Raw genomic sequence first — 15482 nt, forward strand, 5'->3', positions numbered from 1 at the left:
TCTGGAAAAGCAGGTCATGTAATGAAAATATATAAAACTATGTTTATATTAAGACCATGAAGGGAAAAACCCCTGATGGTCTCTGTGAGCACCTCAGACCTTTGGTTTAGCAGCCATGTTTAGTCCTCAGTCACTGTTGTTTCTGTCATTAAATATCAGTAAATCATTATCTGGTCAAACTTTCTTCTAAACTCAGCTTTACAGATGATCCAGTTTGGTTTTAATGCTAAAGATCAACACGGTGTATTCAGCTTAAGTTCACTGAGGTGTTTACGGAGGATATGGACACCATTATAGCAGCTAGTTCATTTTTTAATCCGTCACTGCTCATAATAAAACAGTACTGTACAACATTAGTGATATTACTTCCTGGAACACTGTGTAGATTAAAATGTTCATGAACAAGTATTGTTCCTGTACTGGACGCCATGCTATTTGCTGAAATAGGGGAAATGTTCAAACGTGGCCTAACCACTAAAGGTCTAACTACGTTGCCCAACATTAGCTTCACAACAGGATGGAAGTCAATATTGATTCTAATTCTATATTAATTCTCCCATTCCTGATCATGATCCGTGTTCTGTGTGAGGAATCGCACAGGCTTTGAAGGATAATCTTAGTGTGAAAACATTTAAGAAATGGAGCATGGAAACAAAAGCTTGGCAGGTGACTCAGGCTCACCTGTGAAAAGCTCCATTGCTGTGATTGTTTCCAGTGTGCAACAGTCACAAAAATATTGCAGCAATGATAAGAGGAAGTAAGCTTGGAGAGATAAAAGTGATTTTTTGCCATCATTCATTCTCAGTGTTAGAAACAGTTAAAGACAAATATTACACACACACTGACCTCTCATCTGCTAATCAATCTGCTTAGTTTTAGACAATAACAAAAATGTGATCATGGCAGCTATTTAACACAACACTGAGTACTGGACCTGCTCGAGGTTATTATCAGCTCGACGCTTTTTAATCACTTTGAAACCAAAATATTTTTGTTAATGGTGTTTTTATTGTTCAAATAAACAAAGAAAGAAGTGTTACCCTGCTGCCCTGCTGCTCGGCCGGCTTCTATTACTGCGAGTACCAACTGTTCTCATCTATCACAGCTGTTACACTTGTTGCTACTGTAGGTGACCTGGATCAGAGATGGTCAGAGCTGATCCAGGTCTGCAGACTGTGAATATTAGATTGTAACACTTACTTCCATGGCTGTAGTCTCTTGCTTTCTCTGAAGGTCCTCATACTCATGCAGGGCTGTGGGGAGCAAAGGGTGCCAGTAAGCCATCGCCATCACTCAGTCACAGTAAAGAACGTGCTCATTTCATCTTCAAGAGTCCTGTGGAAGCTTCTCTAGCATGTGATAACGTCTCATCCTGTCACGCTTATGTCGTGTCACAGGACTATTATAGCACGCGATTTCGAATATAGTACCGTCTAAATATAACTGGCTTACGTGTACGTAGTGCAGGAAACTACCTTCCATAATACATGTGTAGATAAATTGCGTTAAAGAAAAAAATGAAATAGATTGTTGTGCTACTTTGTAATAGGACTATATTTAAGAGGAATTAAAGGAAGGCTTTACTCCATCTGATCTGTACAACACGGTCTTCTGTGTGTGCATCCTATTCCTGTTTTTCTTACAGCCATCAAACATGTGTGCAGTACAGTCATTCCATCCTGGAAAAATCTTACCATGACATTTGTGCTCATGACGAGTGCGCATAAACGTCTGACCACAACCGTACAATACACTTGTTGGAAAGCTTATTATCACACAGGTAAGGAGTTTGATTCACTCACTGATTCACTTTCTCTTAGTCGGACAGTAAAAACACGTGAAAACAGAAGGAACGTCGTCCTTTTTATTTTGTCCCGTTAATCAGTCACAGAGCCGATTGCAGAATTATGTCGAGTGACGTTGTCACAACATCACGTTTTAACTTTAGTTATACTAAAAAAAACACACTTAACCCAAGTGTTTTCAGAACATGCCTCAAACATCATTATGTATCTTTGCTCTGACAAGGGCCAGGTTATATTACTGGTCGTAATGATTACATAACCCTGTGCACCAACTCCGTTGTCCCAGCTTGGACTGTGCATTGCTCCCAAATAAAAAGCTGTGGGTGACTACGGACATCACAGCCCTCCTCAAGGACAAGAAGAGAGAAGGTGAGAATGTTCAGAGAGGCTAAGTATAAGAGAAAGCTGGAGCAGGAACTCGAGAGAGCGGCATGAGAGCGGTCTGCATGAAGACCATCACTGGATTCAGGCCATCCAACAGGTGGTGTCAGCCAGGCGGATGTTGTCCAGGTTAAGGACAAAGCTGGATACCTCCACCCACTCCATCGTGTGCTGTCGTCACAGGAGCACGTTCAGTGAAAGACTGAGATTACCCAAACGCACCACTCACAGACACAGGAAATCACTCCTGCCTGTGAATCTCTCTCTGTACAGTTCCTCCATTTAAAGCACAAGTACGCACTGTAATGATTACACACCCTTAATATCACAAACTGTAAGCCAATATAATATGAGGGGCACCTCAATGTCAACTTTATACATTTCACTTTGTGTATTGTACTGGCATATTTATAATTAGAGCTATTAGTTCTATTTTGTAACTTTGTAATATATTTATTTTTATTTAGTTTAGTTAGTTCTTATCGTGTTTGCTCTGGGAAAGTGTTCTGATTCTGACATCTCGATGATCTCCGGGCTAACAAAGCAGCACGTCCAACTGCCAGCTGAGCCTGTCTAGAGTCATTCTCCACATATGTTACATAATTAGATAGCATCAGAGCTGAGTCAGAGCTGACTGCAGATTACAACACAACACAGAGTGAACACCATCCCCACAGACACAGCGGCCAGCGAAGCAGAAGAACAGCACATCAAGAAGGCCCTGAGTAAATGTGGTTATCCCAGCTGGACTTTTGTCAAAGCAGAGAAAGCTCCTAAAGAAAGCTCCAGCCGATCCAGGAGAGAAGGACAACCGCTGCCTAAGCGAAAACCTGTAGTGATCCTGTACGTGTCAGGAGTATCGCCGAGTCTCTGTGGCTTTTAAACCCCAAAATACGCTGCACCAAAAACTGGTCCACCCCAAGGATCGGGTCCCCCGACACAAACAGAGTAACATGGTGTACGCTGTTAAGTGCCAGGATTTATACATCGGGGAAACCAAACAACCTCTGGCGAAGAGGATGGCACAACACAGAAGAGCGACCTCATCAGGCCAGGACTCTGCAGTCTATTTACACCTACAGGCCAGTGGACACTCTTTCAACGATGAGGATGTACACATCCTGGACAGGGAGGAACGCTGGTTTGAGGGCGGAGTCAAGGAGGCCATTTACGTGAAAAGGGAAAGACCATCTCTGAATGGAGGAGGGGGCCTAAGGGTACATCTTACAATGCTGTGATTGCAGCCATTCCCCAACTCTCTGTGAATGGTACTCATGGCCGTTGGTCAGTGTTCATGACAAAGTGCAGATTACTGATCAATAACCTCCCAGCCCATTGTTCATTCATTATACAAACTGTTTATAATGTTGGGTAAACCTGCATTTAGTGACTGAAACAGTCACTTGGATGAGTGACGAAACGTTTCTCCCACTGGGACCCATTTTAAGTTTCATCAAGTAGCCCAGTGAGCCACGACAGTGAGCAAGCGTGCGCAAAACCCAAAAGGAGGTCATCTAAATGGATTATCCTGCCTAACATGTGTCCTTCTCTTGCTGTCACAACCAAAGTATGCTCTACGTAGTATAACATGAGGGGTCCAACCTCTTTTTTCACCACAGGCTTGCTTTAAGATTAGGTGTTTAATCCACAGGCCACGTTAGACTTTGGCAGAGTTGTTATGTCAAGTTAAAGCAGCATCTTACTGCACACACCTTTGGCCATAGAAACAAAATCCTTAGAGAAGGCAAATAAGCAGCTATGTGATAATCCAGCCCTCGACACTAGGCAAGCAGTAAATCTTAAAGACACTCTTCAGGATCTTACAACTGCTGGGCTGTGATGTCACTGTAGTAAAATGCAGTGTTACTACTGGAAACACTGTTACAGGGCAGGGAACAGAAAAGAAACTTACCCTGATTCGACAGGTTTGTAATAACATTAATTCTGTCGAGTTCCTCCGCAGCCATGACAAAAATCCTTGTCCAAAGTTCAACAGGAAGTGTTCTTTCAAGACACACCTGCCCAGGTGGACACTGGCGCACGGCACGAGATAAGAGTGCAGCTGAGATAGCACAGACAAGAGACGCTAGGAGTGAGCATAAGGGCCACATTAGGATTAGGAACAATATTATTGATTATTTTGAGAATAAAGTCGAAATGTGCGGATTACAGCTGATTGAAGACAAACTGCACGGCTGCTGCACCCTTTACAACAAGCTTAGTGTAGATGGCTTCATGAAACAGGCGTCTTTATTGTACGAGGATGTAACCTTGTATCTGTCATTCTTGATTTTTAGTTCCCAAACACTTCCTACAAGGACTTATTACTCCTGCAGCTTTGGAGGTCTTAGCTCTTTATACAGTAAAGATGCAGTAAAGATACAGAGGATACAAATAATCAGGCAAAACGTCCGACACCACGTGACAATGATAAACGTGTCATTTCTGTCGGTAACGTAACGGCGCTCATCTCTCGCTGTTTCGCTAAACGTCACTACTCACACGTCTAGTTAAATGTAACTCAAATGTATTTATACAGCACGTTTCATAGATAAAAGTCACAAAGTGCTCCTCAATAAAACCAGAAATATGAATAATAATATAAAACAATGAAAACAGAACTTAAAAGCTCGTCTGTATAGAAATGTCCTTTCCACAGACCCCTACCTTGGCACAACGGTTGTGTGGGTTTCCGTGTGACCTGAGCAGCTCTCCTTTTGAACATCCTTGTGTTTATCACCTCACTGTGTTTATGTGCGAGAACAGAAATCATTTCCTTCCTTGTAATAAAAACCGGCTCTGAAGCACGACCTTCACTGACCGTGGAGCTTCGTCTCCGGACAACCAGAATCTCCACTTTAATCTCAAAATGATTAAAAAGAACAAAAACAACAAATATAATAATAATAATGATGATAATAATAATACTCGGTGACCGATTTCAGCCCGGCCCATAAATATTCTGGCACGCGGACATCAACATTAAACAAAGACATATCAACAGCAGAAGTAAACAAACACATGCAACAGAATAACGATGCTGCCCGTTTAGTCCACTTTTTATTCACTTCAGTCACAATAAATGAACCGTGGCTTCGACTATCATAGAGTGACCTCACACAGCTGCTTGGTTTTTTTCTTTGCATATTAATTTTCTATTCAAACACATTCTGTAAGAATTAAATAGAAACCAGACCAACATTAAACAGAAAGCCTTCATTTATCTCTGGCTCTTCTTGTGTGCAGCACATTGTGACCTGTATCAGGATGATGTTAGCTTAACTGTCACACTGGCTCATCTGATGCTAACAGCTGATGAAGGCAGTGAGAGAGGACACTGGGTGTCTCAGCAGAAACTAGGAGAGCTGATTTACAGTTCACAGCTCTAACAAAGAAAGTATGCAGCAGCCTTGTAGTTACATATTTATACTTTTGTTACAGCCAGTAACAGATATATTAGCTCAGATGTTGGCAGGAGGGGACAATGATCCAGGACACACAACATATAATTTCATATGTCATATAATTTAATGTAAACTCACAGAACCATGGTTGCACAATAAACTGTTTCTGCAGACAGATGTGATTTCTTTAAAATACACTCACTCATGTTTTTGCAAGACAAATCAAAACACCACCAAAATGTAAATGCAGAGAAGAAGCAAGAAGGTCCAGAGACAAGAACGCATCCAGGTCCACGTAACACGGAGAGTAAAGAGGACTGACCGCTCTTAAAACAAACTCCAGCACCTGAACGTTTGTTTCCGTACAGTTACTAAATTATGATATTAAATCTGTGCTAATATCAGTCATAAAGATGATTGTAATTTAAGGGATTTCTTAGAACATGGTGGTATCATCATGGGTCTCTACAGGAAACCTGTTGCTTTGCTTTCGTTGGGCTTTATTTGAAAAAGAAGATATCTCGATATATAACAGCACAATAAATAAGGACCGATTAGGATACGCTTACTCTTTACTCAGACACTTTTCATACACGAACACACTACAGTGAATCTAAAGAAGGGGGATATTATTACTGAGACATGGAAACAGGGTGTGTTAGCAGAACCAGAGCATGGTGAAGTGTGCCTCAGTGACGAGCAGCAGACTCTCGGGGGTAAAACTCTGCCAGGGTGCTCTGAGGGATCCTCTTGAGCATCTCCTTGGGGAAGATTCGCAGCAGCTGCCAGCCGATGTCTAAGGTTTCGTACACCGTCCTGTTGTCGTATGGGCCTGAGACACAGAGCAATCACAGTTAGCAAAAAGTAAACACACCAACACATCCAGTGTTATAACTGCAGTAACCCTACAGGTAGCTTTTATCAGAAGGTGCAGTTTTCTTCTTTAAAATAGAAACGTGACGTGAACACAACAATGAAAATGCCTCTTATTAATGTCAGGTGTATTTATAGAGAAACAAAGGTGCTTTATACTGTAAGGTAGACCCTACAATAACACAAAGAGCACGTCAGTTACTCGCTGATTAAACACTGACATGAGGAAATGTAATGTGTGGTGTGTACTCCATGATGAAGTACTCTGGAGAATGTCACACGCCTTTTCATCGTGCTTTAATTTTTTAACCAAAGTTCAGTTTATCCAAACCGTCTCAGCAGCAGCTAATAACTGAAAGTGTCTGTGCTGAAATGATCAGTGAGCCCTGAGTAACCTGCAGCAGTCTCAGCCCCATCACTGACATCTGCAGAGCCGTCGTCACCTCCATATAAACTCTGACGTGTGCTTCTGCTCTTATGTCTCCCACATGCTTTGGATACTGCTGTCGGGACGCACAGGGGAACATATTTCTCTCTGCTGCACTACTCGAATCTATTAGTGTTGAAAAGAGGAATCAGGCTCTGTATGTACAGTATTTACCAAGAAGATTACGCCATTTTAACATGTTAGTCACTCAAAGGGAAGAAAAGAAGGAACCTTCGCAGATCAATATTTTCCAGGAACAAACGTAACCTCAGACATACAATAAATGCCAAAATAACTGCAGGTATTCACAGCGGAGCGCTCTGACAGAGAAGAAAAACAGCCCATAGTTTCATTCTTAGATTACTTTACATGCTGATTACAGGCTGACCTCACTGCTGTGAGATAATAACTTAATATCTGTTGTTGGCTAAAACGTAACAATGTTACAAATCATATTCAAAATGAATAACTCTGAGCAACAACACAACCTTCACTGTGACTGCAGTGCAAACACTGAGCTGAGCTTCATAGCAGGGTCCAATGGACCGGAAGCACAGCTGATCCTCCACACGAGGCTGAGGGTCCCAGGTGGTGATCATGAAGAACCAACCAGCCAAGTAAAGACAAACCACCGTCCATCATTAGTTTAAGAACTGAAGGGACAGAGGAACAGCTCTGAATGTGTCCCCAAGTGCAGTCACAAAAACCATCCAGCACTACGAGGAAGCTGACTCACACGATGAAGGAGGAGGGAGGAGACACACCTTCAAAATAAAGGCCCTTAGTCTCTCAAGATGCTTCAAATAAGTGAAACTTTAAAAATAAAAGCTATCAGTTAGTTGAAGCAGTTCATCTTGCCCTGCTTTCCTCCTTCAGCTGTTCTAATCAACCTTTTATAAATACGTTAAACTCCTGACCGAACCCATAAATTGAACCTAATAAAGGTGTTAATGAGGTGACAGATGAAGGAAAGTAGGAGAAAACAATGTGAATAAAATGCTGTATATGAAATGTTGTGTTACAGTGTCACGGACACATTCCTGTTACACACAGTGTGAATACAAAGCTGCTGTAAACCAGTCTGTAGGTGTGCAGATGGTTTTTCTTACCCTGAGCAATAAAGTTCTTTTCAAACTTCTGCAGGAACTCCAGATACAGCAGATCATCAGAGGTGAGCGCCTCTTCTCCCACCACGGCCTTCATGGCCTGCACATCCTTACCGATAGCATAACAGGCATACTGCAGACAAAGACACACACTCACTGTGTGAACTATTACTGCTGCATACCAAACACTGCTGCCCTCTTCATACACATTATTCATGGTGCAACGTGTGAGACTGTTTACCAGCTGGTTTGACACATCAGCATGGTCCTTCCTGGTCATGCCCTCTCCAATGGCAGACTTCATTAAACGGGACAGAGAGGGCAGCACGTTGATAGGTGGGTAGATCTGAAAGACGTAGAATGAGGTTACAGGTGTTACTGGATATTGTGGAAAAGCACAAATGGCAACTGTAGCAACTGTTCAGTTCCAAATGAGAGAAAAACAGGCCGGCTCTTTCAAAGGCTCTGCGCTGTGTCCACACTGCAGTCTGATGTCTTTGGTCAGACCTGTCCAAACAACTCTGACCAAAGTCAGATTTAACTGGGATGAAAAGTCTGGGTGTGGAACAAGATATGGACAAACTCCTCAGCAAGCTGTGCTCTAACATTCACGGCTCATAGTCCCAAGTGTCCCTGCTGCTGTCCAAAAACACATCACCTGAGAAAGGTACAGCACGGAGAGCAGAGCTACAGTTTGATGAGTCTTCACTTTGAAATGTACAGGATCATGTAGTTTGGAACAGCTGCCCCTAAACTAAAGAGTCTTCAGTCTAGCTTAGGTTTATGAGCTTGGATCGTAACCTTAGAGGAGACCGACTCACGTGAAACACATCAACGTTTGAGGAAAAACCACATGTGCAGCACATGGATCAAAGACTCTCCTTCTGGCAGGTTATCATTTCCTGTCATACTGACTTTGTCAGACAACGTTAAAAAACAACTTTTACTTAAAAAAAAAACATGTTTCTGTTTGGTCGAGTGTCCATCAAACATGTAGATCTACATGTGTGTAGTGAGCATGTGCTCTTGGTACAAAGACTGATTACTGTAGTGACAGATGTGATAGAGCCGTCTCAGGTGGACACGGAGGACCTGGCCAAATGTATCTGACAGAATAATATTGAGAACCAGTTATGGCCAGTTATCATTATGTTGATATAGTTTTTCAGGTTTTAAAGTGAGGCACGTGTGAAACCACAGGTTCAAAGCCCTGACTGACACATACCTGTCTGTTGTGCAGCTGTCTGTCCACATACACCTGGCCCTCTGTGATGTATCCAGTCAGATCAGGAATTGGATGAGTGATGTCTGTTCAAAGAGACAAATGCATTTGTTGAACGTACTCGCTGGAACACGATGAATATGAAGACGATATGTAACTCGCTGACTGTCAGCCATTCAAACTGCACCAGCACAGAGTCTGTGTTACTCCAGAGCAGAGAGCCCTTGGAAACACCAGCAGTGTTTTGTAAAAGCCAACACCATCACCCTCCCTGCAGTGTTGTAATGGGGGGGGCTCGTGTTCAACCAGACAGGAGCAGGCTCTTCATACACGTTCCCATGGTAACTGAAGGCATCAAAAATGTCTACTCATTCCATTTTAGATACCTCCTCCATTAATTCAGTCGCCTCGTGGACAGATTAATTCATTTAAGGACAGGGAATTATCATATAAGGTGGGTGACTGTGATGACCACACACAAAACACACACAGGTAGAAAAATGAGTAATACGCTTCAGGTTCAGAGCTATGGCAGCTTTTGTTGCAGGCGGTGTGCTCTCACCATCGTTGGGCATGGTCAGAATGGGGATCTGGGTGATGGAGCCGCTTCTGCCTTCCACTCTGCCGGCGCGTTCATAGATGGTGGCCAGATCGGTGTACATGTAGCCAGGAAACCCTCGACGCCCGGGTACTTCTTCTCGGGCAGCAGAGACCTAAAGGTGAGGAGGAGTTGGGGGAAGCAAGACAAAGGCTGTAAATACACATTCCCATTTGCTTTATATTTGAATCACATCTGGGAAAAATGTTAAAGTTGTGTCATTTATTTTGGTCACTGGTATTGGACATAGTCTAGTCTTTACTGGTCTTACTGGCCAGTCCAAACACTTTAGACTGGTTACAGTTAACCATGGATCTGCAGTTATTTACCACACATCCATGGTGACCTAATGTGTGTGTCTTTGGCCTATGGGAGGAAGCTGGAGTAGACTGGAAGAGGAAGAACACACAAACTCCAAGGTCTGAAACGCTGTTGGTGTGAGGCGGTGGTGCTGCTCACCACTGTGACCCTGGACCAAGGTCAGGGAATGATCCCCTCCAAGTCCAATATGTTTGGAAAAAGAAACTCTAAAAACTGATAGCTGCTATATGAGTGTGTTCACACACACCTGATTTAAATTTGGTCTGAAACAAATTCAGGGTTGGTACGTCATCATTCTGCAGCTTTCATCCTTAGGGTAAAGGGGCTGCAAAACAGGATTTGGCATTCAAACTGAAGACATAAAATTATTGTAAGACTCAAAACAAAGACATAAACACTAGCCTTTACTTCTGCAGAGTCAAGTGATGCCAACTCTTCCATTTTGGTTACAAAAGAGGCAAAGAGCTGGTTGGAATTGTTGCCATTCTCTTTGAGACCCTCTACAAAAATGACCAAAGCAAATCTTTGTTCTAAAAGTTAACCGGATTCAGAGCAAGAGGGAAAGAAAATGGATCCTATTCATCTGTGGATTCAAAGGTTGATGGGCAGTCTACACTATTCTGAACAGCAGAGTCAATGCAAAATTCAACCTTCACGCTTGTGAATGGAAACAGAAGTTAAATGTTAATGTCCCGGCTCTTTGTACATGCTGAATTACTCATCGAGTTGCCCGAGGCTCAGTTGACTATTGGTGCAGCCGTTCATGTGCCAAGGTTATGGACAGCAAACACACATGCACCCTTTAAAAACCCACACTGTGCTGTGCCAACATATTGAAACAGCAAACTGTGCAACACAAAAGGATTATTACGGAGACACAAAAGAGTGAGTCGAGAGGACCCGACTCCTCGCAACAAGGAGAAAGGAGGGCAGTGGGTGTGAGGAGAGTGGGGATCGGGGGGGGGGTCCATTTCCTTTTAAAGCCAGACCTACAATAATGAAGTTAAGGTATTTCCTAGTAGACTGAAGGACACATTATTCTCCCTTTCAGCAGGAGCTCACGACTTTAGTGAGTCTATCACCTTTGTGCTAATGTTGCTGAGGTTTTAAATTGGGTGCTGCTTGAGAGAGGATTCAGTATTTACCATACACTGCTGAATATGTGACATATATATATATATATACACACACATATATATATATATATATATATATATATATATATACATATATATATATATATATATATATATATATATATATATATATATATATATATATATATATATATATATATATATATATATATATATATATATATATATATATATATATATATATATATATATATATATATATATATATATATATATATATATATATATATATATATATATATATATATATATATATATATATATATATATATATATATATATATATATATATATATATATATATATATATATATATATATATATATATATATATATATATATATATATATATATATATATATATATATATATATATATATATATATATATATATATATATATATATATATATATATATATATATATATATATATATATATATATATATATATATATATATATATATATATATATATATATATATATATATATATATATATATATATATATATATATATATATATATATATATATATATATATATATATATATATATATATATATATATGTGTGTGGCAGAGTGAGAGAGCAGATGGAAAAGGACACATTTAAAAACAACTTCTTCTCAGTATTAAATCCTAGAACTCCCTGCCCACGTTAGCTTTCTTCTACAGATGACGTTGAGCCTGAAGGGATTATTCAGCTCATTTATATTTACCTGGGATATGGCAGCATCTCAGGTTTCCTGCAGAACATTGCTCAGCAAAGCCTCTTTCACAATGGATATATAATCCACCAACAGCCATGAAGATCTGGCTTTTGTTTTCACCCACAGAGGTACAACTTGCATGCAATTACACAGTAAAAAGCCTGCCTTCAGAGGCATTTATTGCCTCCGCCAACAAATATCAGCCATGGAAATGTGATTACCTAAAGGCAAAATGTTCCCCTTTTTATGCACAGCAGCATGATGACATGAGTTGATGCTGTCGTGGACACTCCAGCGACACTTACAGCATTAGGGAGCAGCTCTTTATTAGGTGACCAGCGTGTTTCAGCTTGTGTCCTTCATCTGGCTCATTGCAAGATGTCAAACAGTTTGTCTTTAAATAAAAAATAGGAAACAGAAAAAATCCAAGTGGACCAATCACAGCTTCACAAATAAACCAGCTGACCAATTAACCTTTATTTAAACACAAACAGTCTGACATCTTGCAATGAGGACACAAGCTGAAACACATTGGTCACCTAATAAAGAGCTGCTCCCTAATCCTGTAAGTGTCACTGGAGTGTCCACGACATCAGCTCTTTGTCTTCTCCATGCACCTCGGAAGTGAAGCTGTGCCAGAAAAATGTGTTGCTATCTATGTTGTCACCATGTAAGCAGTGTTTAAGTGTTCTCGCCCAAAGACACTTCAGATCAGAATGGTATAAGTAATGGTTGAGAATAAAATGTATCAATCTTTGATGAGTAGATTCTTTTATAAAGAAAAGAAAAACCCGTAACCATGACGACTGTGACCCCGGGTATAAGGAGTCATTGGATTTGTTTAACACACTTGCATTAAAACAACAACAACAAAACAAAACCAAACCAGCGGTAGAGTAAATGACCTTAATACAGACCATTATATTGCAGCGTTGTGACTGGAATCACTGGGATTTGGCTTTTATGCTGATGCTATTTTGACAAACACCACCCACCTAAACATTAGCAGAGCCAAAGAAAGTAAAGGCGAGCAGTCGTACCTCTCTCAGAGCTTCAGCGTAGGAACTCATGTCAGTGAGGATGACCAGGACATGTTTCTCACACTGGTAGGCCAGGTACTCTGCTGTAGTCAGTGCCAGGCGGGGAGTGATGATACGCTCGATGCTAGTTAGCCGCAAGAGAAAGGTCAAGATCTTTAGTAGCTCTCAGTCCATGAGACAAACAATTACGAGTAAACACAGCAGCCCACATGTAGAACATCAGCCAGACTACTACTTGAGATCATTTCTGAATCTTACGTGGGGTCGTTGGCCAAGTTTAGGAAAAGGCAGACATTGTCCATAGAGCCATTTTCCTCAAAGTCCGACTTGAAGAAACGGGCCGTTTCCATGTTGACCTGAAACAGATGCCATAAGCATTTCAGAAATCATCTCTGGAACACTAGTGGCTTCAAAACTGTGAGGTGTCCTAGAGAGATGCAAGAACGTCTGAGGGTGCAGAAAAGGTGTGAAGGAAAGATACTGAAAAGAACAGGAGCAAGCCATTCATTAAGGAAGGGAAAGTGATGTTTGTAATGCAAGCTAACGAGGTGGATAAATAAAATTCCACATAAAGACTTACAGTTCAGTTTACATCGTTAATATAAACATGTTCATGATCCGCCTTCCTTCAGTTACATTTTCAACTCAGAAATGGAAATTTGAATGCTGTTTCATGTGGTAGGTTCACAACATTAGTACCCAGGTGAGTAGTTCACTGTCAGCAAAATACACAGACATTTTATTTACCATACAGCACATGTGACTAAGACTAATGGCTGTGAGGACCACATTCAACCACGACTGAGTCAAAGTTCGTTAATGGACTTGACGTTATACTGTTAGACACGATGAGCACTGCCAGAGCCGTAACCAGATCACTGCAAAGCCTGACCAAAACAATCAGAAACACACTGACGCACTCCGGCGGGCAGTGCCGAGGACGCCCTCCGGCGGGCCGTGCTCCTAATAACATGTTTGTCATGTCATTAGCAGCACGCCCTCATACTGTTATTCATGCATACAAGCACGTGGGCACCATACAAACTGCTGAGCTGAATCTTAGGCCAGTCATCCAAACAACGCAGCAGCATGTTAATGACTAACCTTGTGTTGTGGGTAAACCACCTCAGATGTTCCCTTGACTGAAGTTTGGCCCGTTTTCAGCATCTTTTTTCTGCCATAAGATTGTTTTAGCTCTGCCCATCAGAAATCCTCACAATTACTCTTATTGTATGGAAGAAAGTTGACACTCGTCCTCATCTTCACTACACCAATGTCTTTATATTATTTTAACCATAGAGCTGCAGGTAGCCACCTCGTAGCTAAACATATGCCAACTAGCCCAAATTTAATAAGCCTACAAACATTGTTGCTGTTTAGTTTTCTGCTGTCATTTGTCTGTTAAGTGACAGGAGAACCATACATTTGAGTTTGTTAGAGATCCCTCAGTCAGAACATGGTATGTCATCTTTAGGTTGAAATTAGCGAGCTACTTAACTCTCACTGATGCCACAGACAGATTTTAAACTAACTGTGTCTTATACAGGTAAATGTCACATTGATTTCATTCAAATATTCCAGATCTGCCACAAAGTATTTATATAAATATTTAAAAACACTTTGTGTCATGGAGTAACCGCCTTGAAGTAAGAGCTAAAACAAAGTGTAAGAACTTCACAGACACGTCTGGACCAGAATCAAGCTTTGTGAAAGGAACAGATGTCTCAGTAACAGTTTGAATATTCTCACTTTAAGAGTTTTACTTTAAAACCCAGACTTCAGTACTTATTTAACAGTGTATTACAGTCGTGTCTGAAAGGAGCTGAAGTACAGCAAAAAGGTTTATGATCGAGAAGTCAGAGAGACAAACAACAACATAGAAATCTTCAGATGGTCTGTCACTTTATAGACTGATTGGTTAATATTGTTTAGTAAGGTCTCGAGTCTAGGACGGGGTCGGCAACCTTGAGTACTCAAAGAGCTGTTTCGACCAGTTTCCCACAGAGAAGAAAACACTGGGAACCACCAAACCCCTTTGACATGTAAAATGAAGTCAACACTGCATATAGTGTTTTTCATGCTGTGTGTTAAAACCTATGGTGTGTTGCATTTATGAAATCAATCCGCTGCTACAGAGAAAACATTTTATTTCTGCACACAACAAAAACAGGAACAAACAGGGAAAAAAAGACGCTGGGTTGACAATAATGTGTCTGCATCTGTGCAACGTCAGCATTTTATCGCACGTTCAGCGTGCAGTCAGCCGTCAACCGGAATTTAAAAAGTCCCTGAACAATGTAAAATATATATTTGCAAAATAATAGCCAATGAAAACATTTATTGTGCCTAGTTAATATGATTTTTGCTCCTGAACCTCAGCTTACAGCGTCTGCACACACACAGGAATGGAAGATGGCGTCTGTGAGGCGTGAGCGATGT

The 15482-nt window shown here is 41.0% G+C and overlaps 2 protein-coding genes across 6 annotated transcripts in view; both read right to left on the reverse strand.

Annotated features, from left to right (window-relative positions):
- shtn1 (shootin 1) overlaps positions 1 to 4973 on the reverse strand; it is a 35032-nt gene extending 30059 nt beyond the window's left edge. The window contains exons 1-3 of one of the 5 annotated variants that reach the window (XM_039621519.1): positions 4854 to 4973; positions 1201 to 1253; positions 682 to 762 (exon numbers count right to left, since the gene is read on the reverse strand). In XM_039621519.1, coding sequence (XP_039477453.1) covers positions 682 to 762; positions 1201 to 1253; positions 4854 to 4959 — 240 coding nt within the window. In that variant the 5' untranslated portion in view covers positions 4960 to 4973. Of the gene's footprint in view, positions 1 to 681; positions 763 to 1200; positions 1254 to 4098; positions 4246 to 4853 lie in introns of those variants that run through there. The other 4 variants (XM_039621520.1, XM_039621518.1, XM_039621521.1 and 1 more) reach the window with 4 other exon arrangements.
- A 260-nt stretch (positions 4974 to 5233) lies between these two features.
- The window catches only part of atp6v1ba (ATPase, H+ transporting, lysosomal, V1 subunit B, member a), a 42740-nt gene continuing 32491 nt past the window's right edge, over positions 5234 to 15482 (reverse strand). Inside the window, exons 8-14 of the mRNA XM_031755017.2 lie at positions 13302 to 13399; positions 13044 to 13167; positions 9781 to 9931; positions 9222 to 9304; positions 8238 to 8342; positions 8000 to 8129; positions 5234 to 6422 (exon numbers count right to left, since the gene is read on the reverse strand). Coding sequence (XP_031610877.1) covers positions 6280 to 6422; positions 8000 to 8129; positions 8238 to 8342; positions 9222 to 9304; positions 9781 to 9931; positions 13044 to 13167; positions 13302 to 13399 — 834 coding nt within the window. The 3' untranslated portion in view covers positions 5234 to 6279. The remainder of the gene's footprint in view (positions 6423 to 7999; positions 8130 to 8237; positions 8343 to 9221; positions 9305 to 9780; positions 9932 to 13043; positions 13168 to 13301; positions 13400 to 15482) is intronic.

Source organism: Oreochromis aureus, linkage group 13 (genome assembly GCF_013358895.1).
Source record: "Oreochromis aureus strain Israel breed Guangdong linkage group 13, ZZ_aureus, whole genome shotgun sequence".
Lineage (NCBI taxonomy): Eukaryota > Metazoa > Chordata > Actinopteri > Cichliformes > Cichlidae > Oreochromis > Oreochromis aureus.